Source organism: Dunckerocampus dactyliophorus, chromosome 17 (assembly GCF_027744805.1).
Source record: "Dunckerocampus dactyliophorus isolate RoL2022-P2 chromosome 17, RoL_Ddac_1.1, whole genome shotgun sequence".
In the NCBI taxonomy this organism is placed as follows: Eukaryota; Metazoa; Chordata; class Actinopteri; order Syngnathiformes; family Syngnathidae; genus Dunckerocampus; species Dunckerocampus dactyliophorus.
This window is the reverse complement of record NC_072835.1, coordinates 22,183,490-22,206,974: the sequence shown is the minus strand read 5'-3', so window position 1 is coordinate 22,206,974 and position 23,485 is coordinate 22,183,490. Positions and strand designations below refer to the sequence as shown.

The following is a 23,485-nucleotide window of genomic DNA, read 5'->3' as shown; positions in this document are numbered from 1 at the left end:
TTTTACTCACAACTATCAGTAATATTCGCGTTAAATCGACGCGCAATACCGGAAGTGACGTTGACGTAGTTCCTCTATCTTGGCTTCGGGTTAACGCCACCTGAAACAGCCCGAGCCACAAGAATAAAAACATCAACCCCTCGACGTCTGCGCTTACTTTTTCACCAGCGACACATTCATCGAAACGTTGAACACTCGCAACACAGCATGGTAAGTAGTCGACCACCGGAGATGTTTTTTTTTAAGATGTTAGGAGACAGTTTAACGCGGTAGCACGTCATGCTAACGCTAGCTAGTCCCCATGTGGCGGACTCAAGTTAGTTAGTTTGAGTTGTTGACAGATTGTGTTGGTGGAGAATGTTTCATCTGTGTTGGTATCGGGGGAGTTTGTAAAAGGAAACGAAAATGTTGTCTTTTGTGGGAGGCTTTGTGACTGAAATCATATTTCTTTGTTCACTTAAAACTAATGGTGATGTTGAGTTGTGCTAAGGCTATAAACAAACCAACTTTGGCAAGAAAGTTTTATTTGAAAAGGGTTTTTGGGTTTTAGAGTTTGAGTTTTTATGTTACTATTGATGAGCTATTGTTTTGTTAAGCACAAAAAATACGACTTAGAAATTCAACCTGTTATTGCCCAAAACATTCATCTTCTATGCCGCTTATCCTCACTCGGCCTATCCCAGCTGACGAGAGGCGGGGTACACCCTGGACTGGTCGCCAGTCAATCACAGGGCACATATAGACAAACAACCATTCACACTCACACTCATACACTCACAATTTAGAGTCTCCAATTAACCTAACATGCATGTTTTTGGAGTGTTGGAGGAAACCGGAGTACCCGGACAAAACTCATGCACGCGCAGGGAGAGCAGAGATGTCCAGATGCCCAGAGATTCAAACCCAGATCTTCCTGGTCTCCTGACTGTGTGGCCCTAACCAAAACATACGTTATTAATTAATATCATGCTCCAATTTTGGGAGTTAACGTGGCATATCAACATAAGGCAAACATTTTCTTACTTAAGATAGTTGGCTTCTTTATTATAGCTTCTTTTACACACATAAACATCACTACATATGTTTAAGTCCAAACATTCAAGTTTCTACAGTTTAGGAATGTGTATTTTTTTTTAAAATGTGTATGCTCAAAATATTCATTTGCCTAATGAATATGCATGCACGCTGCCCATGTTTATCTACATCATTTAAATGTTTATTAGCAATTTTATTCCACCAATTTACTTGGATGTAAAAAGGATCTCATCCATCAGCTGCAGATGTAAATTGTTGTTGTGATCCTTCCACAGCCTCAGAACGAGCACATTGAGCTGCACCGCAAGCGGCATGGCTACCGCCTAAACCACCACGAGAAGAAGAGGAAGAAGGAGAGCCGCGAAGCCCACGAGCGGTCACATAAAGCCAGGAAGATGATCGGCCTCAAGGCCAAACTGTACCACAAGCAGAGGCACGCCGAGAAGATCCAGATGAAGAAGACGTGAGTATGAACGAGGTTGCCGTTTTGGCCGTGCTGTTGCTCACAGTGTGCCTCTGCGCAGCATCAAAATGCACGAGCAGAGGAAGACTAAGCAGAAGAACGACGACAAGACACCACAGGGCGCCGTTCCAGCCTACCTGCTGGACCGAGAGGGTCAGTCCAGAGCCAAAGTCCTCTCTAACATGATCAAGCAGAAGAGAAAAGAGAAGGCGGTGAGTGCGAGCTTCAGGTCTGCCTCCTCAGCCACCTTTTGCGTCTTGTTTTAACCTCCAGTGTGTCCTGTGTCCAGGGCAAATGGGAAGTACCGCTGCCAAAGGTGCGAGCACAAGGAGAGACGGAAGTGCTCAAAGTCATCCGCACGGGAAAGAGACAGAAGAAAGCGTGGAAGAGAATGGTGACCAAAGTCTGCTTTGTGGGCGACGGCTTCACCCGGAAACCTCCCAAATATGAGCGCTTCATCCGACCCATGGTGAGCGCACACACCTCCATGAAGGCAAACCTGCCAACATGTACACATTTTTGTACTGTGCATGCATTTTTTTTTTTACACCCTTTGCTGCTCTCCAGGTACACATTATGCTGCATTTCACTGACTTCAGTTTTGCGTTCGCTACTGACAAAGGAATCTAGAGTTATAAAAAGCAGGCATGTCCAGTGTATGGCAAGGGGCCATTTGTGGCCTGTGGCACAGTGGAGAAATAAAATTTAACCCAAAAATGAGGGGAAAATATAGTAAATGTCTTATGTATGAAGAAGAAGCTGAAATGGCCTCGCCTCCTCAAAGCATCACATTTGCTTGTCCTCAATGTGTGACGCCAGGGCCTGCGCTTCAAGAAGGCTCACGTCACGCACCCCGAGCTGAAGGCCACCTTCTGCCTGCCCATCCTGGGAGTGAAAAAGAACCCCTCCTCCCCCCTATACACCTCGCTGGGGGTCATCACCAAGGGGACGGTCATCGAGGTCAACGTCAGTGAGCTGGGCTTGGTCACGCAAGGAGGAAAAGTGGTGTGGGGTAAGCAGATTTTGGTTAGCTACAGTCAACCTCCACAACCACAGAGGGCGCTATGCTCCTTTTGTGGGTTGCTTGTAAAGTAGCTGATACAAGATATTCCTTACACTGTTTGCTCACCCCAACGCTAACCCAAATTATTAGGTTTTTCTAGTGATGTCATGAGATGTGCCAAGGCTTGCATGAATGCCGATATGAGGGAATTATGACGTTACACCAATAAATCCAATAACATTAAAAATAGTTCCGAAAAGATTTTTTTTTAACACTCCAATGAGGCAAGGTTATCCGTACTGTCTGAAAGTCTGTTTGTGAGACATTGATGTCTCTAATAAGCAGAACATTTGTAGCATTTTTCTGTGATGTCCAAGAACGCAGCAGCAACTTGTGCCTGGGAGGTACGTGATGCACTTGAATGCAACCTTCTTAGAAAAAGAACAAGCTGAGCACTGGTAGCAGTTTGCTACTTTGATCTTGCTTCCCATGTGGAGTGTAAAGTGTCCATCCTTTGTGTGACTCAACAAGACCACACATATACATTCCTAAAAGAGCTCATCCACCTACATAATAAATATGATTAAATGATTCTCTGACCGGAGTCTTTCCACGGTGTCCCAACTCTAAAGCAGCCACTACGCCTTTTCAACTGTACTGTGCGGGTGAGAAAATAAAGCGCTCCTTTTCTCCTGCCTCTAACGTTAATGGCCTGTCGTAACTTCCCCTCACTTGTAAACGCTTCCCTTACTGAGGAAGACATGTTGCGTACTAGTTGTACCCGATGCTCCGTGATGAGCACAAGAAACCTTATCCACCTGAAACGCCAGTGCTGCGCCGTTTGAAAAGTGCATAAGGTTTGCCAGAGACCTCCGTGGCATTACACTGGCTGCTCAGAGCGTGTGCATGTCCGTGTCAACCATGGCATGTCTGCTGGCTCAGTAGCCAGTCTACATGCAGTGTGAAAGGTGACGTAATCTAACATCATGGCTCATAACATTACTGATGCCTAGTGACCACAATACTACGTAGAACTTGTCTTTCAATATTTTTTGGACTAACAGGTCGTAGTCAACCACAAAATAGCCATCATTAAATTTTTTTTTAAATTGCAATGTGTGGGAGCGATATTGGAACCGTGATTATAGCGAAGGACATCTGTACTGTATATCATTTTAAACTGTTGACGGTATGGTATCTTTACCAGCTGACGGCACCATGGAGCCTTGAACCAAGAGCAAACCATTTGTCTGGAGTGCTTCATCAAGCTTCTTTTCACCATCACTACATTTTTCTCAGTACACCAAGTGAAACAAACTGACTGAACATGTTTCTTGACTTTCTCAGGTAAATACGCCCAGGTGACGAACAACCCTGAGAACGACGGCTGCATTAATGCAGTTCTGCTTGTTTAAGACTCTTTAAAAAAAAAAAAAAAAAAAAAAAATTAAACAAAAAAAACCTGTGCCTGCTGAAGCAGCGAGACATGAGGACTTCTGGCAACGATGGACACTGAGAGGAAGCCTTTTGATGTGAATAAAGTTGATGTTGAAGTAAACACGTGAGTACCTTGTTAAAAGGAAGAAAAGCTCATGTTTTTATTTTCACTATGCTCACCAGTTCACCTTCTGGAGCAAGTGAAACAAAAAGATGTGATGTCCGTGTACACTTTAGAACTTGGGGGGCCTGAAGATGATGATGAAACAACAGACGTTTTGGAAAGCAGCAAAGCTTTCATCTCCTGTTAATTAATTCACTAATTGGCAGTATTGGGACTTTATGAAGCTCCAAAGTGGTCCGGATACATCAACAATCACTGATTAGTTGCTGCTTAAATGTGAGCAGCTATCAACAGTGGACGTATAAATAAAAGAATGAAGCCGTGTGTATCTGGAAAAAGGACTAAAAGTATACATCTTAAAACACTTTTTTAAAATAGAAAAAAACTTCAATATTCTTGGAGGACATCGATGTCTGTCGGTCAACGTTGGCGACACTGCTGACGTCGTGAGTTCAGACAGCTCCCGCTTGCTTGACTTGATTTGGCAGTCGTTGGCGAATGCTCCTTCCCTTCCTTGCTTCCTTAGTACGCAGTGTCCGCTATGTATAGAAGTCCAGCTTGCTCTCTATGGTCTTGCAGCCCTTCACAGAGAAGACGCGCTCAGATTTGGGGAAGTAGACCAAATCCCTCGCCACTTTGTCGGCCACAGCGGGGTCGGGCTTGAGGCCTCGCGCCTCCATAGCGGCCTTGGCGCACTGCAGCACGTGCCGGTACTCCAGTGGCAGGAAGGGCACAAAGAAGTCCACCAGGTTCTTGTCGATGAGGCTCGTGTGCCACAGACCGCCTGAGGGACAGGTTTGGAATGTTGATTTGAAATGAATAGCAATGGTCTTATTATTTCTAAGCATGGATCTATGAGCTCACTTCTCTTGTTGTTGAACACAGACAGAGAGAGCGACGTCTCCAGGTCTTTCAGCTCCATCTCGTCTCGATCCCGACCTGCGTTCCAGAAATCTAAAGCAGTCTGTATGATGCTCTCGCCTCCAGCGTTGCTATGGCGACAGTCAAAAACAGGTGCTCGCTTTAAATGGTGCAGATCTTAGCATCATTTACAGACTCCGTTTTGGATATAAAAATATAGTTAGAATTCTCAGTAAATTTTAAAATAAAAATGAACTCGAGTTTAATTTTGTAAAATTCCTACACTGTTAATTTTTGACTATTCTGGCATTTTTCAATATTTTCTATGATTTCTTTAAGTATGTATTAGCAACGTATGGGGGGGGGGGGAGCAGTTGCAATCATGAGAATAAAGTCAAAATATTAACAGAAAAAAAATTGTATTCTAACAAGAGAAAAGTTGCAGTTTTATGAGAATAAAATTGTACTATGAGGGGAAAAAATATATATATATATACATTTTTTAAGACTTTAAAAGTTGTAACATGAGAAACAAACCAAACGAATAAAGTTGTAATTTTTGGAAAATTAGGTTGGGGGAAGGTTATTTAACAAGAATGAAGTCAAAATATTATGGGTCAGAATTGACATGACATACGGTAGTTATTAGTTTCTACTGAGTCGTTAATGGACATTCAGAGGAAAGTTTACATTTTAATTTAAAAAAAACGGCATAAATGGAAAAAACAAATGTTTTGAGAATAAACTCAAACTATGAAGAGAAAAGTTGTTCTAATGTGAATTTCTTGCAATTTTATGAGAATAAATTTGTACTCTTATGAGGAAAAGTGTCAATTTAGTATCAGAGTTGAAATATAAGAAACAAAAAGGTTATAACGGAAATAAAGTCACAATATTACGAAAAGAACATGCACAAATACTAACAACTAACTAAGAAGTCAGTTGAAATATTTGGATACTATTGATATTTTTTTTTTCACCTCTGTGACAAAGCTGAGTTTAAAAATATATATATATATCCCTAAGGTGTTAGCATATCTGCATGTGTTGCTTTACAAAATATCAACATGGCAAAGGTGCATCAAGGTGCAAAACGGCCTCACCTGAGGAAGATGAAGATGGCTTTGCGGTAGGAGACGCCGTCCACCTTGTCATAGTAGTCCAGGTACGGCTTGATGCTGTCAATCAGCCCTGGGTGCATCTTATCCATCTCGTCAAAGATGAACATGGACTGAGCACAGCTGCTGACGTTGCCTTTAATCCACTGCTGCAGCTGAGTCTGACAGAAGAAGCGCAGCATGAGAACCATCACAAGCGTTAGGAACCGTACGACGTCTTACCTTGTAGGTGTCCATCTGAGAGGCGTGGGGAAAGTGTAGCTCGGACGTGAAGACGTGCACAAACTTGCTGTCCATTCCCTCCTTGTAGATGCTCTCGGCGATGAGCGAGCTGACATAGTTCTTGCCCGTGCCGGTCCAGCCGTGCAGGGAGAGCACCAACGGCTTCTTGGGGTTGTCGTTGCTCATGAAGCCGCTCACCGCCTTCAGGATGATGTGTGACGCGATGTGCTGCCCGAACAGTTTAGTCTGCAGGCTGGCCTCCAGACCTGCAAGACATTGGGAATATTAGTTGTAATTCAACAGTCAACAATGCGTACAAATATGACGATAGTCATCTAAGCTGGCTGGGAATTTCACTACAAGCTTTTCTTGGAGAATAAATTAGCATTTTGCCAAAAAAAGTTGTCCCAAACAAACAGTTGTAATATTGAAAAAAATATTACACATCCAAAAAACCCACCATTATTACTTTTTTTAACTTTTAATTTTCCCCTAGAAAATTATTGAATAACAATTGGAAAAGGTTTATCACAACAAAAAAATAGTACTTTAACTGGAATAAAATCAAATTACATTTTCATATACTGTACAGTCGTAAAATTGCAGACACAAATGTAAGAAAGTTAGAGAAAACAAAATGTAATACAAGGAAAAACAAAAGTAATACAAGAAAATAATCGCGTTTTTACTGGAATTAAAGTCAATGTTTATTATAATACCGTCGTAATAGTGCAAACAGTAAGTAGTAATTCGCTAGAATAAACCTGTCATTTTCTGAGAAACGCAATAGTTATACATTTACAAGAAAGAGTCATTGGACGAGAATAAAGTATTAGTATTTAGCGTATAAAGGAGATAAGGATGTGGTCAAGTAACATTCCTAACGTGGCCAACTCCTCCAGGCAGCACTTGACCCATATTATCATTTCAAATACAAACTCTTAACTCGCACTTCATGCCGTCATCTAATGTGTAAATCAAGCATGGTGAGAACAAACCATTGATTTGCCTTATAATGCATCTCTTGGGTGGGGTATACAATTGTTTGCGCTTACAAAGATAACAGTAAATGTATTTTCCAAACAAACTCACCAGTGGCGTTGAAGGCAATCCATTTATGATCACAGTTTTCGTGTAAATAATTGTAAATGCTTCTGCTCAAAGCGGCGCCCACACCGACCAAGACCGTCGTCGTGAACGGATCAAACGCGCTAACAAGCACAGCGGTGGTGGATAAAACATGTAGCCACAGACCCACGTGTGCGCTTTTCATCGTCGAAAACACAACAATTCAGAATAAAAGCGGTTAATTTGTTGAGGAAATAAGCATGTCTGAAAGAAACCGCGCCAACTACCAGGGGCAGCGAGCTTTCCATGAACAACAATATCACTTCCGTGTACGTCATCAACGTGGGACAAACCACGCGTTAAGGGTTGCTGTTTTGGGGTAAATTGTATGTAAAGTATACATTATGATTGTTTAACATTTAGAGTTACGCATTGTACTTGCTCAATTGCAAGCATTAATAACTCGTGGCGTAACATTAGCTAACATAAAACACCTGTTGGTACAGTCTGGGGATCTTGTGTGCAAATTAAATCAGAAAACAAGCGTGTGTGTTACCTGTTCTATTGAAAAAAATCCACTCGGGGCGACAGCATTCGTTGAAGTAGTAGAAAATGTTCTGGTAGCTCGCTAAGAAACCCGTTAAAGCCGCCGCCATGCCCACCGCGATGCTGGTGCTGATTGGCTCGATGGCCTCCGTGGTGCCGGAGCACAGGAGCGTCGACAACAACAAGACGTGCAGCTTCATGTCGAGATGAGCCACAATTCATGCAGATAGATGGACCTTTTAAGCCTGGAAAGCTATTTTCCTCTTCAAAAAGTCAACACTGCCAACACCGGAAGCCATGCATTTGGGACCCGGATCATGACGTCACCAGGCAACGGTAACATGCACTTTTTGTTTTAAAGACGCAAACATTCAGAAAATAAGACAATGTTGAATAAACAGTGATCATCTTAATTATATTTCATATGATTATAATTAGAGAATATGTGTGTGTGTATGGACATATATGTATATATATATCTATAACATGCTAACCACTCAGCCACCGTGCGGCCATATAATATATACTGTATATTATATTAGTGCCATAAGGTACATACGTGTGTATGTACGTGTGTTTACTTATGCGTGTATACAGTATATACACACACATATACTGTACCTATGTACATACATACATGTATGTATGTATGTATGTATGTATATATATGTACACTCAACAAAAATATAAACGCAACACTTGTTTGTTGTTTTTGCTCCCATTTTTACACCTGTGCACTAATCATGGTGTCTAATCAGCATCTTGATATGGCACACCTGTGAGGTTGGATGGATTTTATCAGCAAAGGAGAAGTGCTCACTATCACAGATTTAGACAGATTTGTGAACAATATTTGAGAAAAATGGTGAAATTGTGTATGTGGAAAAAGTTTTAGATCTTTGAGTTGATCTCATAACAATGGGAGCATATACTGTATATACACACATACACTGCTCAAAAAAATTAAAGGAACACTTGAAAAACACATCAGATGTAAGCTGGGGGGGAAATGATGTTGAATATGTTTCCTGATAATAAGTGGGTGATGTATTAGTAACAAAATGATGCCACATCATTTGATAGAAATGAAAATGATCACCCTATAGAGGGGGGAAATCAAAGACACCCCAAAAATGAAAGTGAAAAAATGATGCAGCACACTGGTCCATTTAGCTAAAATGTCATTGTAGCAACTCAAAATGATTCTCAGTAGTTTGTGTGGCCCCCACGTGCTTGTACGCATGCCTGACAACGTGGGGGCATGCTCCTAATGAGACTACGGATGGTGTCCTGGGGGATCTCCTCCCAGATCTGGACCAGGGCATCACTGCGGTACCTGGACGCATGGAGGAGATTCCAGGAGACAGGTAGTTACACCAGGAGAGCTGGACAGGGCCGTAGAAGGTCCTTCAACCCTCAGCAGGATCGGTATCTGCTCCTTTGTGCAAGGAGGAACAGGATGAGCCCTACAAAATGACCTCCAGCAGGCCACTGGTGTGAATGTTTCTGACCAAACAATCAGAAACAGGCTCTATGAGGGTGGCCTGAGGGCCCGACGTCCTGTAGTGGGCCCTGTGCTCACTGCCCAGCACCGTAGAGCTCCATTGGCATTTGCCATAGACCACCAGAATTGGCAACTACACCACTGGTGCCCTGTGCTCTTCCCTGATGAGAGCAAGTTCAACCTGAGCACATGCGACAGACGTGAAAGGGTCTGGAGATGCCGTGGAGAACGTTATGCTGCCTGCAACATCATTTAGCATGACCGGTTTGGTGGTGGGTCAGTGATGGTCTGGGGAGGCATATCCCTGGAAGGACGCACAGACCTCTACAGGTTAGATAATGGCACCCTGACTGCTATTAGGTATCGGGATGAAATCCTTGGACCCATTGTCAGAACCTACGCTGGTGCAGTGGGACCTGGGTTCCTCCTGGTCCACGACAATGCCCGACCTCATGTGGCTAGTGTATGCAGGTAGTTCCTGGAGGATGAAGGAATTGATACCGTTGACTGGCGTCTACGTTCACCTGACCTAAACCCAATAGAACACCTCTGGGACATTATGTTTAGGTCCATCCGGCGCCGCCAGGTTGCTCCTCAGACTGTCCAGGCGCTCATTGATGCGCTGGTCCAGATCTGGGAGGAGATCCCCCAGAACACCATCTGTAGTCTCATTAGGAGCATGCCCCCACGTTGTCAGGCATGCGTACAAGCACGTGGGGGCCACACTTTGATTTCCCCCTCTATAGGGTGATCATTTTCATTTCTATCAAATGATGTGGCATCATTTTGTTACTAATACATCACCCACTTATTATCAGGAAACATATTCAACATCATTTCCCCCCAGTTTAGATCTGATGTGTTTTCCAAGTGTTCCTTTAATTTTTTGGAGCAGTCTATATATATATGTATATGTGTGTGTGTATATATATATATGTGTGTATATATATATATATATGTATATGTGTGTGTATATATATATATATATATATATATATACATACACAGATATATACAGACCCTTTCCAAAAAATGAGAATGTCATGGAAAAGTTGTTTAATTTCCATAATTCCATTCAAAAAGTTAAACTTTCATAGATTATAGATTCAGGGCCCACAATTTAAACGATTTCAAGTATTTATTTGTTTATTTTTACATAATTTGGGCTTCCAGCTCATTAAACCCACGAAAACAGGAATTAAAAAAATTAGAATACTGTGAAGAAATCAGCCCAAATTTTGCAGGGCATGAATGTTTTAAACTGAGTGTCACACACTAATCATCTACTAAACTCAAATCACCTGCACAGGCTTCCCCAGGTGTCATTAAATTGCTTCAGTTTGGTTCAATTGTCTCAGTTGGGTTCAATATGGGGAAGACTGCAGACATGACAACTGGCCAGAAGACCATCATTGATACCCTCCATAGGATGGGTAAGCCACAAAAGTTCATAGCTAAGGAGGCTGGTTGTTCAGAGTGCTGTGTCCAAGCATATCAATGGAAAGTCTAGAGGAAGGGCAAAATGTGGCAGGAGAAGATGCACCAGCAAAAGAGATGACCGTGGGCTTCAGCGGATTATCAAACAGGGAAGATTCAAGAATCTGGCAGAGATCCAGAAAGAGTGGAATGAGGCATTCAGACGCATCCGGGAGATGGGCTACAACTGTCGGGTTCCTCGGGTCAAGCCACTTCTGAACCTGAGCCAATGTAGGAAGCGTCTCCACCGGGCCAAGGAGAAGAAGGACTGGACTGTTGGCCAGTGGTCCAAGGTCCTCTTTTCCCATGAAAGTAAAGTGTGCCTTTCATTTGGGAATCACGGTCCAAGGGTTTGGAGGAAGACGGGTGAGGAACAGAACCCAAGCTGCCTGAGGTCCAGTGTGAAATATCCACAGTCCGTCATGATTTGGGGTGCAATGTCCGGTGCAGGTGTTGGTAAACTCTGCTTTCTTAAATCCAAGGTCACCGCAACAGTCTACCAGAATGTTTTAGAGGACTTCATGATTCCTTCTGCTGAGGATCTGTATGGAGATGCAGATTTCATCTTCCAGCAGGACCTGGCCCCTGCCCATACCGCCAGAAGCACCAAAACCTGGTTTGATGCCCATGCCAAACTCACCGGACCTAAACCCCATTGAGAATCTATGGGGTATTCTCAAGAGGAAAATGAGGGGCACCAGACCCAACAACAAAGAAGAGCTGACAGCAAGCATCAAGGAAATCTGGGCTTCCATAACTCCCAGGCAATGCCACAGGCTGATTGCTTCAATGCCACGTGGCATCGAGGCAGTGATTAAGGCAAAGGGATTCCCAACCAAGTATTGAAGATTGGCATATCGTTTTGAAAGTACCATATTTTGATTGATTTGATGTGATCCTAATTTCTTTCTTTTTTTTTCCTGCAAAAACTGAGAAGTAAATGGTGATTTCTTCACAGTATTCTAATTTTTGGAATTCCTGTTTTCGTGGGTTTTATGAGCTGGAAGCCCAAATTATGTAAAAATAAACAAATACTTGAAATCGTTTAAATTGTGGGCCCTGAATCTATAAACTATGAAAGTTTAACTTTTTGAATGGAATTATGGAAATTAAACAACTTTTCCATGACATTCTAATTTTTTGGAAAGGGTCTGTATATATCTGTGTATATATATATAAAATCAAGAAAAAGGTTAGCGGGAAGAAAATTCAACAAAAAAAGGTTGCCTAATTTTGATTTTTTTAAAACGTTATCTTTCAACAGTGATGTTTGGTATATTTGAGGGTAAAATACATACCAGCAGGCGGCGCTAACGCCGCCAGCTAGATGCCTTCTGACCAACGAAGAAGGCAAACAAGCAAGATGGCGCTAGCTAGAAAAACAATCGTTTTGCTGTTTGGGAAATAATTGAAAGTAATAAGTGAGCGCTTTTGCAGTTTTTATTTTATTCGAAGCAGGTCAGATAATTATTAGTTTATTCCGAGTCGTTAACTGGACATTCGGATCCTTCGTTGTAAATAAGGAGACTATAGCGACACCTGCTATGTTAGTATGTAGCTAGCGTGTTAACCAAAGTTGGTTGTTAGCAGTGGCGAGTGAACTTCATAGTGATACTGGTACACAGCGGAACAACTCCCTGACCCGAGGATGGACAGTGTGTCAGGGTCGGCCTCGGAGGGCACACCCGGCTGCCCCCTTGGTCCCGAGGACATGGAGGGCCTGTGCGTCTTGCCTCACCTGGGCGCCATCAAGACCGAGCAGTCAGGGCCCGTTCACCCGGACGAGGCCGGCAACCCCAACGTGGCCATGGGGATAAAGTTCATCCTGCCCAACCGCTTTGACATGAACGTCTGCTCCAGGTTCGTCAAGTCGCTCAACGAGGAGGACAGCAAGAACATCCAGGACCAGGTCAACTCTGACCTGGAGGTGGCGTCGGTTCTCTTCAAAGGTAAAAATCCCATTCAGATTCTCATTGTCACTTTTGATTGACACTTTTCTGCTCTTCCCTCGTGTCATGATGATGTTTTGTATTTCAGCTGAATGCAACATCCAGACATCACCCTCACCGGGGATCCAAGTGCGCCATGTGTACACTCCATCCACCACCAAACACTTCTCCCCCATCAAGCAGTCCACCACCCTCACCAACAAGCACCGCGGCAACGAAGTGTCCTCCACACCTCTCCTGGTGCATTGTACGTCACCTCTCTCGAGCTTTCTCGTTCACATTTCTTATGAATATTTGTATCCTTGTAGCTTTATCCATCCATCAGCTGGCAGCTCAAGGTGAAATGGTGTTTCTGGCCAGCAGGATCGAACAAGGTGGGAACATCTTCACGCATTCCTTTTGTATACAATGCGTACGCCGCCAGTAGACCACTTGTATTCATTTCGAGATTGAACAGCTGAGTTAGGGTGTGTTTTGGTACGCAATGCGTAATTCGTTAATGCAATGCGTAATTAATTAACCATGTCCTGTCCTCTGTAGCGCTTCAAACACCCCCCGCCTGAAGCATTCACGGCCACACAAAATAAAATACTGTGTCCATTTATTAATATTGAATCCTATTTTGCAGACAGTCAATTATCGCAGTCTGGTCTGGAAGTATTTAACCAGGCATTACTGCATTGGGATCTGAAGTTAGAGTGTGGATGGGTGCATCCTACTCGTACCGGTAGCATGTATTTGTACACAATGAATACAGTGATCGTGTCTTTTGATGTTTCCAGAAACGGTGATCAACCTGCAGGACGAGGAAGGTTTCACTCCTCTGATGTGGGCGGCTGCACATGGACAAATTGCTGTCGTGGAGTTTCTCCTCCAGAATGTAAGAAACATGTCATAGCATCAAGTGTGTAATGTTTGCGTACATTTAAAGACTACACACTCCGTCCTCTGCTGCAGGGCGCAGACCCCAACGTCCTCGCCAAAGGCAGGGAGAGCGCGTTGTCTCTGGCGTGCAGTAAAGGATACACGGACATCGTCAAGATGCTCATAGACTGCGGCGTGGATGTCAACGAGTATGACTGGGTGAGCTTCACGTTCTGCAAATTGTTAACCGTGGGACCATGTGACCTGATGAGTGTCACCGCTTTCAGAATGGCGGAGCCCCCCTGCTGTACGCCGTCCACGGGAACCATGTGCGCTGTGTGGAACTGCTGCTCGGTGGGTACAAACACAACAAATCCTACCTGCACACCTCCATCCATGTCAATTTTTTTTCCCTTTCTTTCTCCAGAGAGCGGCGCTGATCCCACCGTGGAGTCCGACTCGGGCTTCAACCCCATGGACATGGCCGTGGCCATGGGCCATCGCAACGGTATGTAAAGTAAAATCTTTGTAGCTGGAACCCGAGGTCCAACACAATGTAAGAGCATCAGAAATAGTCTGTTCCTGTGTCAGATGGCTCACTAGAACTAACTACATTAAAACAGGACAAGATTTTTCATTTGGGGCCTCGTGGGCAACAGGCCTGGGACGATAATAAATGAAAGTGAACTGGATACTCATTGTACTGCCATGTGCATGTTTTCCTCGTCCCTGCTTCTAAACAGGCAGAAAGAGAGTTCACTCTGTGCATTGGCTGCAGCACCTTGGTGCATTTGTTCCATAGAGCAGCGTGAATGGGCGATGCAATCTAATGTAGTGGAAATTAGTCAGATTTTCATTGTACTTTTCTTAAAAGCAGTCTTACAATCTCATATCGTCTCATCACACCCCTAGCGTCAAACTGTGCCCGTCCGATTAATAATGTGCAGGTGATGTACTTTGTTGGCTGCTAATGCTATTGTGTGTGTGTGTGTGTGTTTAGTTCAACAGGTGATGGAAGGACACCTGCTGAGGTTATTGATGGCCATCAGAGAGTGAGCCCCCCCCCCCGCGTGCACACTTATTATTGTGGTTTGGACACGTTTATTTATTTCATGCATTTAATGTTCTTACTTTTTAAAGTAAGACTACTTATGTAGGAGTGCACTTTGAGTACTTTTTAATTTATTTGAATAAGTTAAATGAAGACGAGCTGTATTTTTGTTTGTGTTATGAGTCACTAACCTCGTGTTTAGTCAGATAGTGGACTATGTGCTGACATGCAAAGCTGATAACTGGAGTGTTGAGACAAAGTGTTAATTGTCGACTTGAAATGATTAAGTGATTGGAAACGGGTAACATCCTGCCCTAATAGATGCCTGATACTCTCTGCAAGAGTAAACTAGCCTCCCTGGCCAATAGATGAGCAAATGTGTTGGCTGTTTTTTTACAGGCAAACATGTCATTAAAATGTTCATGTTTCAAGCTGTCTTTGCACTTCCTTGGCTGTCAGACAAACGTGAGGAAACAAGATCAAAGAGGATGAGTGACAGTAGATACACTTTAATTCCAGACACGGCGGTATTAACAAGGCCACTGAAGCAGCGTGAGGGTTGAGTAATGGAGTCATTAAGACATTTTACACACGATTGTTCAGTGGGGCTGGACCACAAGGAGCAGTGGGAGAGTCCAATAAAGAAAGAGGCGAAAGGATCCTAACTAGGCGCGTTTTACCTGAACACAACGTTCTCAGGTAAATGTTGACGTTACGTCCCCTGGAAGTTTTAAAAGATCCCACACGACCGCCTCGAGCTGCGATGCTCCAGAGAGTTCAGACTTCCTCTCGTTAGTTCGCCTCATCCTTGGACGCCTCGTCAAAGTTCTCCACCAGATCTGAAAGAGGCAACATAAGGTGTCAATTTGGAACTGCACCACTCAAAGTGTGACGCTAACGAGTCCATCTGTTGAGTGATGTGGTTATCTTTGAAGAGGACCATGAAGGTCTCACCTGGAACTTCGTCGTCTTCTTCTTCGACTGCAGCGATTGGCGCTTTTCCATCTGTGGCTGAAAAAAAAAATTGCATTTTTAGAGTTTGAATCAGATTAGTCGTCCCTCGCTACATCACGATTCCAACTTTGCTCCCTCAGTCCATCGTGGTTTTTCAAACATGATGGCTGTTTCGTGGTCGACTACAGCCTATTATTCAAAAAAATCTGCATATTTGAGCAAATAGTACACATTTTTTGCACTCCACATTTTCAAGCATACCAATGGCTAAATGAACTAAAACACAAATACAGTATGGAAGCCATTGAGACTAAATTGTATTCACGTATTCAAAGAGCAACAATGACAATATGACATACTGTCATTTCACAAGAGGAAGTGAGGTTGTTTTTTTTTTTTTAAGTAGTGTTGCATTTAGAAAACTTAAACTATATCATTCTTAAAAAAAACAGAAAACCATAAAGTCCCCCCTGGAACGTCTGCTCAAACGGTGACATGGAAAAGTGACAGACTGACCTTGTTTGGGCAAGGCCTCAGCCAGCCTCCTCAGGCTGCTCAGGCTGTCTGCTCCCAGCTGGTTGAGGATTCCAGGCAGCATCTCCGTCAGCTGCTTGGTCTCCGCGTGTCCCGTGATGGTGAAAGTGTTGGCGGCCAGTGAGGCCTGCACTTTGGGGTTGTTGAAGTGAACCACCGTGCCTTGGTTGGTGAACATGTTCACCTGCAAACACACACGTGCGTGCACCGTTAAGGCTGAGCATGACGAGATCAACGCCAGCCGTGGAGGGACGTACCTCCTCGATGCCAGAGATGTTGTTCACTCCCAGTTTCTTCAAAGAGAACTGCAGCTTCTTGTCGTCCGCCGTCGCCGTCCTGTGGACCACCTTCTTCTTTCGCCGGGCGCTACCCTGCAACACACCAAAAACTCTTCATGACTTCTTTTAAAAACTGAGTTTGGACCCTCTGTCCAAACGGCAGAAGCCTTTGTCGCCTTGCAGTGAGGGGCTACATAGTGGAGCTGCCGTCACTGCTGCTGTTTTTGCAAAAATTAACGCTTGGTGTAGTGTTCCTTTCTATGTTGCTATGTGAAATCAATGCACACAAGAAGGAAGTTCTGCTAATGCTCAAAAGGACCAAAAAATACTGTAAGCATTCCATGTTATGAATGTGCCCGTTTGGACCTGCTCACAGCATGGATATAATACCATAAAACCTTTTTTTAATAGCAGGATTTCTAGGCCTAATAGGCATGTCCCATCTGGGGCATTCATTAGTTGCCTCTTTTCAGCTGTTTTTATACCTTTAGAAAGCACAATAAAGAGAGATGTGTGTTCATGTCTCACATAAGGATTGTGGATGTGCAGTTGTCCTTTTAAGACAAAGTTTGCATTTTGTCTTACCTTTCCACCAATGCGAACTTGCGCCTGCAGTTTAGCTAATTTTTCCTGATTCATAACTGTTTCTTTCATCTGGAAACAAAAAGACAGCAGATATTAATGTTACATTTCAAAACTAAGTAGACCTGCACAATACAATTGCAAGGGTGTGCAGGTGTACCTAATGTTGTGGCCAGTCCGTCTACTTAATGCTTATGAGCACAAAAAAGCTACAATTGCATTAGCCAGCAAACACCACGTGATTTACCATACCATCACCTGCCAAGGGTAATGTACACACCTTCACCAAATCAAACCATCTTTCTACATGGCGTCCATCAATATCGACGCAATATGAAGCACTTCATTTTAATAAGATACCATGTTAGGTCAAGTGCTGTTAGCTTGGAAGCTAAGCTAAAAGCTACAACGGAAACAGCCGAATAGTTTCACGCTGTTGTGTTTTGAAAAGGATAAATAATGAAGCTATAGCTGTCGGGGAGGTTCTTAGGCACCCTAACAGCAAGAAGACGAGGAAGAAAGTGCGGTTGAGCTTCGGAAGCGTCTACTTGTCGGCTGCTGTTTCCCAGCACGTTTAGCACGGAGGCATAAACGCGGGCAAGCTTAAGAACGACACTTCCGTCGGATTTGCCAACTCTAGAGGACTGGGAGAGACTTCTGGGTTACCTCTTGCCGTCCGAGCGGGCGCAAACAACGCGGCCAAAAGGGTATTTAAGGCTCCACACTGACCTGCAAACTAACAGCAGTCACATGCGGGAAGCAAGATGGAGGCTGGAGAGGATGGCGGAAGTGACGTCGGCGAAAAAAGTGGGGAAAATCTGCGCATGCGCCGTAACAGGGTTTGTATGCCCTGCGTTTAGTTTTGCAGGCAGCGAGGTTCGCCATAATTGTTTGTTTTAACTTGATTTGTACACGTTTATTCTTAATCATTGCGTTTTGTGGAAACATTTGACATATCATAACATAAATATGCCCAACAAGCCTCTTTTACATGACATTTCCTTTAGTTTTGATACCTGCAATAAGTGTTACAAGTCCAATGAGTTTCATTTAGTCTAACATTTAAACTGTATATTCTAAATAGTTCTTTTCACGTGTCCACTCTGAGGGAGACCGCAAGTGGGCTGTCGAACCTGTCAGGTACGAAAAGATTAGCCAACTGAAAGCTGATGTAGTTCCTTGCTGACTTCTTTACAGACAGGGTTAGTAGCCGTGGAGTATTCATGTGAACTAATTTTACACAACAGGACTGTGTTAACTAGGGGTGCACGATAAGTACCGGGCCGATAGAAGGGAATTATGACGTCATACGGATAAATCCGATAAAATTTAAAATAGCTCTGATAACCGATAATTTAAAAAAAAAACGCTCTGATGAGGCAAGAATACCCATACTGTGCAGGTGAGCAAATCAAGCGCTCTTTTTTTCTCCTGCCTGTGACGTTAAAGGAAATTCCAAAAAGTGCAGTATTCCTTTAACAGCTTTAACAACATTGCTTTATTTTGAAAGCTGAGCACACTTATCACATGCAAAGTCTAACAACAATTTAGGAGTATAAATTCCTCAGTTTAAGGGACAATTTCTTTCCTATTGTATGCATTTCCTTTATGTGTGAGTCTGCACAGAAATGCTGTGTGTGTGTGATACACACTGTAAATCACATGTCCCGCAGACCCTGGCGACATTCGGTTCCTTTGGCTACAACACCAAACGTGTGAAAATGTGCTCGAGACTTGCATTTTTCTCCTGCAAGTGTTCATTTGATGTCTTTAACACGCAGGTATGATGGAAATACAGAGAGTGTACGTTGTGTTCAGGTTAAAAGTGGATTTACGCGTTCTCTTTTAAAGCATATATAATTACTCAAATGTATTACTTAACTTGAAAACTACATTTTAAAACATACAACATATGACACAAGAACAAGAGCTTCATCAACTTTGGTGTTTTTTTCACGTATGCATATATAGTATATATAGTACTATATATATATATATATATATATATATATATATATACTACTATACTATAATAAACACTGCTCATAATTAAAAGGTTAAATGTACAGGATGTGTATTTTCATTTTTTTTCCTCACAGATTTTTAAAAATGGTATCCTTTTTTAATTCATTTGCCTTTTTGTCCAAATGAAAAATAGCATTAACTATCTGTAAATGCCACACTTTGTCATTTAGCAGCGATGTTAACGTGTTTATTCCCTATGATGATTGTACTTTTGAAGCAATATTTACAGTTTAATTCATGGTTACCTGCATGCCAACTAATTAATTCAAATTTTACCTGAAAAGAAAAAATATTATTTATTATCAAATTGGGACATTGAACAGTTTTATACTACAAGGCCGTGAATTAAAAATGTGGCATGTGAGGAAATAATCGCCACCAGGTGGCGCTGAAAGAAAACATCTGCACACACACACACACACACACACACACACACTCCACCTTTCAAATCCGAGCAGAAACAGTCACAATAAATCACAAATACGTTATATTTAACTGCTTTTATAATTTTTGTTTTTGCACATAAATGTTGAAAACTAAAACTCACAAACAAACGATAGGAAGAATGTACTGTACAATCATATTATTATTTTGTCACCTCAACAGAATGTGATGTCTTAATTTAATATCTTTTAAACGCCTGTTTGTAACAAGTAGAACAATAGCTGCTGACGAAATTAAGGGAGAAAAACAAGACAATTATTATTGTCACTATGTCAGAAATAAACTAACATATTGCATCCAACCTTCTGATGCAGTTGTGCCATAATCTCATATGTATGAATTTGCAAAGAAGACAGTTATTTGTATGGTATTCTAATAAGTCACTACACACTGCATTACTTGAATTCAGAGCCTTAAAAACACTTTTTGATGTTATTAACAGGATAGTGCGACCCTGAGGGGTAGAAAAGAGGAAAAAAATAATATATATTTTTTGTTTCGTTGGAGCAAAAGAAGCGTGTGATTGGGCGCGCCACACACGCACACGCACACACACACACAGTAAAATGTCATTCATAGAAAAATGTTTCCACGCACGACACAGGCGGTGAAATGTGGGTCTTGCATGCTCTGCGTGACCGGTGACTGATTGGAGTTAACAGCTGACTCTTTTCCGTTACAAATGGCTGGCGGATCATGTTGATAAGCAGCACATCACGCAAACACTGCAGGATGGCCTTCCAATAACACAACACCGGATTCAACATTTCGTGCAGTGGTTATTTACCTGCAGGCACTATTTTGTCTTTGAATTGTTTTTCCTGCGTGGCACACATTCACAATTGTCTCTAATATACTAATTGGTTGTTATTAAACATGTTTTGTCTGATGCCTCATGTGAAACAGATTTCATATAAAGAGTCTAACGTTGGCCCCCCATGACCAACACCTACTAATTTTAGATAATGACTTTTTTTTTTTTTTTTTTTTTTACAAAAACTCACTTTGTTATTGTTTCTCTGTCTTCTCATTGGCCAGTGTGACGTCGCCCGTCACGTGACCAAGCCGGCTGTATAAACAAGCCCGGATGGTCCGCCCCCTCCCGGATTCACCTCGGGCCCCACTGCGGCGTTCAGCGTCTCCCTGCTCGGCCCGGCTCGTCCCCGGACGCCGAGCCACCTGGAAGCATATGGACATAGCGGGACAGACAAGCTCTCGTCTCCCATTCGAGCCCTCCGTCACTCACCGTCTCCTCCCTCCTCCTCCTCCTCACATGAGTTTTGTCGAGGGAGGGGGTCACGGCGGCTCTTCCCCATCCGGCCTCGGTGGACCCAGGCGGGCGTGAGAGCCATGACTCTGAGCTCAGAGATGTCGGATGCCTCCATCCTCTCGGAAGAGACCGACATCGACGTGGTGGGCGAGGGGGAGGAGGCCGAGCACGGACGCTCCTACTCGGACGGCATCCTCGTGCAGGGCGGCTCTCCTCCTCCGCATCCTCCACCTCCACCTCATCCTCCTCCGTGCCTAGAAAGCTCCGTGTCAGGGCGGGACGCCTACAAGCCGTCAGCGGGCAAGAACCCCTTGGTGAAGCCGCCTTACTCGTACATCGCCTTAATCACCATGGCCATCCTGCAGAGCCCCAAGAAGAGACTCACCCTTAGCGAGATTTGCGACTTCATCAGCAACCGCTTCCCGTACTACCGGGAGAAGTTCCCGGCCTGGCAGAACTCCATCCGGCACAACTTGTCCCTCAACGACTGCTTCGTCAAGATCCCCAGGGAGCCCGGGAACCCCGGCAAGGGCAACTACTGGACCCTGGACCCGGAGTCGGCGGACATGTTCGACAACGGCAGCTTTCTGCGGAGGAGGAAACGATTCAAGCGGCAGCAGACGCAGGACTTGCTGCGGGAGCACAGCGGCTTCCTTCCGGCAGCGGCGGCGGCGGCAGCCGCGTACGGCTACGGAGGCTACGGCTGTGGGGGGTACGGCCTCCAGCTGCAGTCCTACCACACACACTCGGCACTGTTGGCCTTCCAGCAGCAGCAGCAGCAGCAGCAACAGCAGCACTCCAGACACACCGGGACCATCATACCCACACCCTCCATCATGCCCACCGGCCCCTCCACGGACAGAGCCAGGACTAGGTTCTACCCCCAGCTCGGCTCGGGTCTGCAGGGCGTGAACAAGTCCAGCTCCCCGGTGCAGAGGTCCCCCTTCTCCATAGAGAGCATCATCGGGGGAGGCTCGCCGAGCCCCTCCAGGACTTCCCCGGTCGTCGTGCCGGTGCTGCCCTCCTCGCTGGGGCCTCAGCAGCACCCTGGAGCCGTCTTACACCCTCTGGAGAACTTCCCCAGCCGGGTGGTGAGTTAAAATGCTGCGGAACAGAGACTGAAAAACACAAAGACACAAATAAAGTGAAGGTAGGATTATTTTTGTATGTTTATTGGAGGGACAGTTTGAGAAGATATTTATGTTAATTCTTTGACCTTCAATCAGGACGTGTTGACCTTGTCTGCTCTCAGGATTTATAATGATCACATGTTGTTTAAGAAGACAAAAAATAATCATGGATTTGTGGCAAACACGTGTTTTTTTATTATTATTATTATTAGTTTGGCAAATCTCACCATTTGGAAGCTTTTTTGATTTTAAACTTTGTAATAAAAAACAAAAAGAGTAAAAAAAAGTCATACATTTATAATATGCAGTGTGTGTTTATTTCAGTAATAAAAATTTAACATTTTTGGGCAAGAATGGTGGACATGACGTGTGCTATTTTCTTTTAGAGGAAGAATTTGTTTCAAGTGCAGTTCAAGTATTGGGCCATCACTATGTAGTTTTGTTCTTTTGACGACGCTTTCAGCAAAAAGTCTTTCACATTTATCCTTATGCCTTCAAATGTAGGTGCTTTACATACATGTGTTTTTTACGTCAAATGCAATGCGATCTTACACCCAACAAATCTAACGGCGGACGAGTACTTTTCTCCACACTTGCATCTTTACCAACGTCAACAGCTACTTACTCGTTTATTACAAAAGTGATGCCCTAATGTCACATTTGGAACAAATCTTGGTGGTATTAGACCTTTTCTCACATGATGTATACCGTATACTATTGTTAGCATCTTTTTAGTTGCTCATTTAATTTAATCATTAAAGTGTTTTTTTAAGTGATGCACTAGTGTCACATTTTGAACAAATCTAACGGTGGCCTAATATTTATATTTATTATGAGCATTATTAATAGTATTTCAGCCGCTAATTTCAGTTTTTAAGCCCCTTTTTAAAGTGATGCGCTATATGTTACACATCTAATAATGTGTTTTATTCCACACATTAGTGTTCTGATTATTAGTAGTAATGCAGTTGCTAATTGAAGTACCAACGCGTATTTTTATCAACATTTGTTATGAACGAATGTCACACACTTGGAGGGGTGGGGTGGGGGTGGGGGCTGCGTGTGACCCCTCTCACGCTCAGGTGCATGTGATGTGCGCACTCCTCACGCAATGTTCTGCTCTCATTCAACTCTCCCAACAGCAACATTTGCACAAATCGGGGATGTTTGTGTTTTTATTTTTTGAAAGTGTAATAATGTGTGCGTCACGTGCAGCGTTTGTGCACGCCTGCTTCCGTGACTGTCTGCGTTCACGCGTCCACTGAGCGTGTCTGCATCACAACCCCCGCCGCCCCCCTTCCCACAAGGCCATACACTCCCCAGCCAAAGTGTGTATCGTAGATAGCAGCTAAATCGGTGCATCGCTCGCAGCTAGTTCACTGGGCCAAGAGAGGACACGCATTGCGTGATGATGTCACACGCAACGTGGGAGGCGGTCAGTGTGACGTATTGACAAACAAACACACTAAGAAAACACACGAAGAGGGAGGAGGACGCAATAAAAATACAACAAAACGTGTGACAGTTATCGCAGTAAACCCACTAAC

At 43.6% G+C, this 23,485-nt stretch overlaps 5 protein-coding genes across 11 annotated transcripts; 3 read left to right on the top strand and 2 right to left on the bottom strand.

The window, feature by feature from the left end:
- Positions 1-42: 42 nt before the first annotated feature.
- On the top strand, positions 43-6,656 carry nsa2 (NSA2 ribosome biogenesis homolog (S. cerevisiae)). Of its 2 annotated transcripts, XM_054756854.1 has the most exons (8): positions 43-210; positions 1,311-1,498; positions 1,560-1,710; positions 1,788-1,967; positions 2,318-2,510; positions 3,849-4,062; positions 4,642-4,857; positions 4,948-6,644. In XM_054756854.1, exons 1-6 carry the CDS (start codon positions 208-210, stop codon positions 3,914-3,916), a joined length of 783 nt encoding a protein of 260 aa, XP_054612829.1. In that variant the 5' UTR covers positions 43-207; the 3' UTR covers positions 3,917-4,062; positions 4,642-4,857; positions 4,948-6,644. The 2 variants fall into 2 exon arrangements, with proteins under 2 accessions (XP_054612829.1, XP_054612828.1); XM_054756853.1 differs by having other exon boundaries at positions 3,849-4,857; positions 4,948-6,656.
- tor1 (torsin family 1) lies at positions 1,020-8,200 on the bottom strand. 4 transcript variants are annotated; one of them, XM_054756852.1, is made up of 5 exons: positions 7,356-7,659; positions 6,264-6,529; positions 6,027-6,202; positions 4,927-5,054; positions 1,022-4,846 (listed from the first exon to the last, which is right to left on the bottom strand). In XM_054756852.1, exons 1-5 carry the CDS (start codon positions 7,534-7,536, stop codon positions 4,602-4,604), a joined length of 996 nt encoding a protein of 331 aa, XP_054612827.1. In that variant the 5' UTR covers positions 7,537-7,659; the 3' UTR covers positions 1,022-4,601. The 4 variants fall into 4 exon arrangements, with proteins under 4 accessions (XP_054612825.1, XP_054612824.1, XP_054612827.1 ...); XM_054756851.1 differs by lacking the exon at positions 7,356-7,659 and adding an exon at positions 7,888-8,200 and having other exon boundaries at positions 1,023-4,846; XM_054756850.1 differs by having other exon boundaries at positions 1,020-5,054; positions 7,356-7,663.
- Positions 8,201-12,176: 3,976 nt separating this feature from the next.
- ankra2 (ankyrin repeat, family A (RFXANK-like), 2) lies at positions 12,177-15,150 on the top strand. Its single transcript, XM_054757263.1, has 8 exons — positions 12,177-12,806; positions 12,895-13,053; positions 13,115-13,180; positions 13,589-13,686; positions 13,764-13,889; positions 13,958-14,024; positions 14,098-14,178; positions 14,671-15,150. Exons 1-8 carry the CDS (start codon positions 12,506-12,508, stop codon positions 14,724-14,726), a joined length of 954 nt encoding a protein of 317 aa, XP_054613238.1. The 5' UTR covers positions 12,177-12,505; the 3' UTR covers positions 14,727-15,150.
- Positions 15,151-15,214: 64 nt separating this feature from the next.
- Positions 15,215-17,859, bottom strand: btf3 (basic transcription factor 3). Of its 3 annotated transcripts, none has more exons than XM_054757264.1 (6): positions 17,799-17,859; positions 17,073-17,141; positions 16,467-16,580; positions 16,192-16,393; positions 15,676-15,732; positions 15,215-15,560 (listed from the first exon to the last, which is right to left on the bottom strand). In XM_054757264.1, the coding sequence occupies exons 2-6, from the start codon at positions 17,139-17,141 to the stop codon at positions 15,514-15,516; spliced, it is 489 nt and encodes a 162-aa protein (XP_054613239.1). In that variant the 5' UTR covers positions 17,799-17,859; the 3' UTR covers positions 15,215-15,513. The 3 variants fall into 3 exon arrangements, with proteins under 3 accessions (XP_054613239.1, XP_054613240.1, XP_054613241.1); XM_054757265.1 differs by having other exon boundaries at positions 17,736-17,835; XM_054757266.1 differs by lacking the exon at positions 17,799-17,859 and adding an exon at positions 17,230-17,729.
- Positions 17,860-20,587: 2,728 nt separating this feature from the next.
- On the top strand, positions 20,588-22,671 carry foxd1 (forkhead box D1). The gene has a single exon (XM_054757262.1). The coding sequence runs from the start codon at positions 20,889-20,891 to the stop codon at positions 21,906-21,908; it is 1,020 nt and encodes a 339-aa protein (XP_054613237.1). The 5' UTR covers positions 20,588-20,888; the 3' UTR covers positions 21,909-22,671.
- Positions 22,672-23,485: the final 814 nt, after the last annotated feature.

Coding starts and splice junctions, on each gene's coding strand:
- ankra2 (XM_054757263.1), top strand. CDS start 12,506: ATGGACAGTGTGTCAGGGTCGGCCTCGGAGGGCACACCCGGCTGCCCC. Junction 12,807..12,894: donor GGCGTCGGTTCTCTTCAAAG/GTAAAAATCCCA, acceptor TTTGTATTTCAG/CTGAATGCAACATCCAGACA. Junction 13,054..13,114: donor CACACCTCTCCTGGTGCATT/GTACGTCACCTC, acceptor GTATCCTTGTAG/CTTTATCCATCCATCAGCTG.
- tor1 (XM_054756849.1), bottom strand. CDS start 8,077: ATGAAGCTGCACGTCTTGTTGTTGTCGACGCTCCTGTGCTCCGGCACC. Junction 6,203..6,263: donor CTCAGATGGACACCTACAAG/GTAAGACGTCGT, acceptor TTCTTCTGTCAG/ACTCAGCTGCAGCAGTGGAT. Junction 5,055..6,026: donor GCCATCTTCATCTTCCTCAG/GTGAGGCCGTTT, acceptor CTGTCGCCATAG/CAACGCTGGAGGCGAGAGCA.
- foxd1 (XM_054757262.1), top strand. CDS start 20,889: ATGACTCTGAGCTCAGAGATGTCGGATGCCTCCATCCTCTCGGAAGAG.
- nsa2 (XM_054756853.1), top strand. Junction 1,499..1,559: donor AAGATCCAGATGAAGAAGAC/GTGAGTATGAAC, acceptor GCCTCTGCGCAG/CATCAAAATGCACGAGCAGA. Junction 1,711..1,787: donor AGAAGAGAAAAGAGAAGGCG/GTGAGTGCGAGC, acceptor TCCTGTGTCCAG/GGCAAATGGGAAGTACCGCT.
- btf3 (XM_054757264.1), bottom strand. CDS start 17,141: ATGAAAGAAACAGTTATGAATCAGGAAAAATTAGCTAAACTGCAGGCG. Junction 16,394..16,466: donor ACATCTCTGGCATCGAGGAG/GTACGTCCCTCC, acceptor GTGTGTTTGCAG/GTGAACATGTTCACCAACCA. Junction 15,561..15,675: donor AGAAGACGACGAAGTTCCAG/GTGAGACCTTCA, acceptor TGCCTCTTTCAG/ATCTGGTGGAGAACTTTGAC.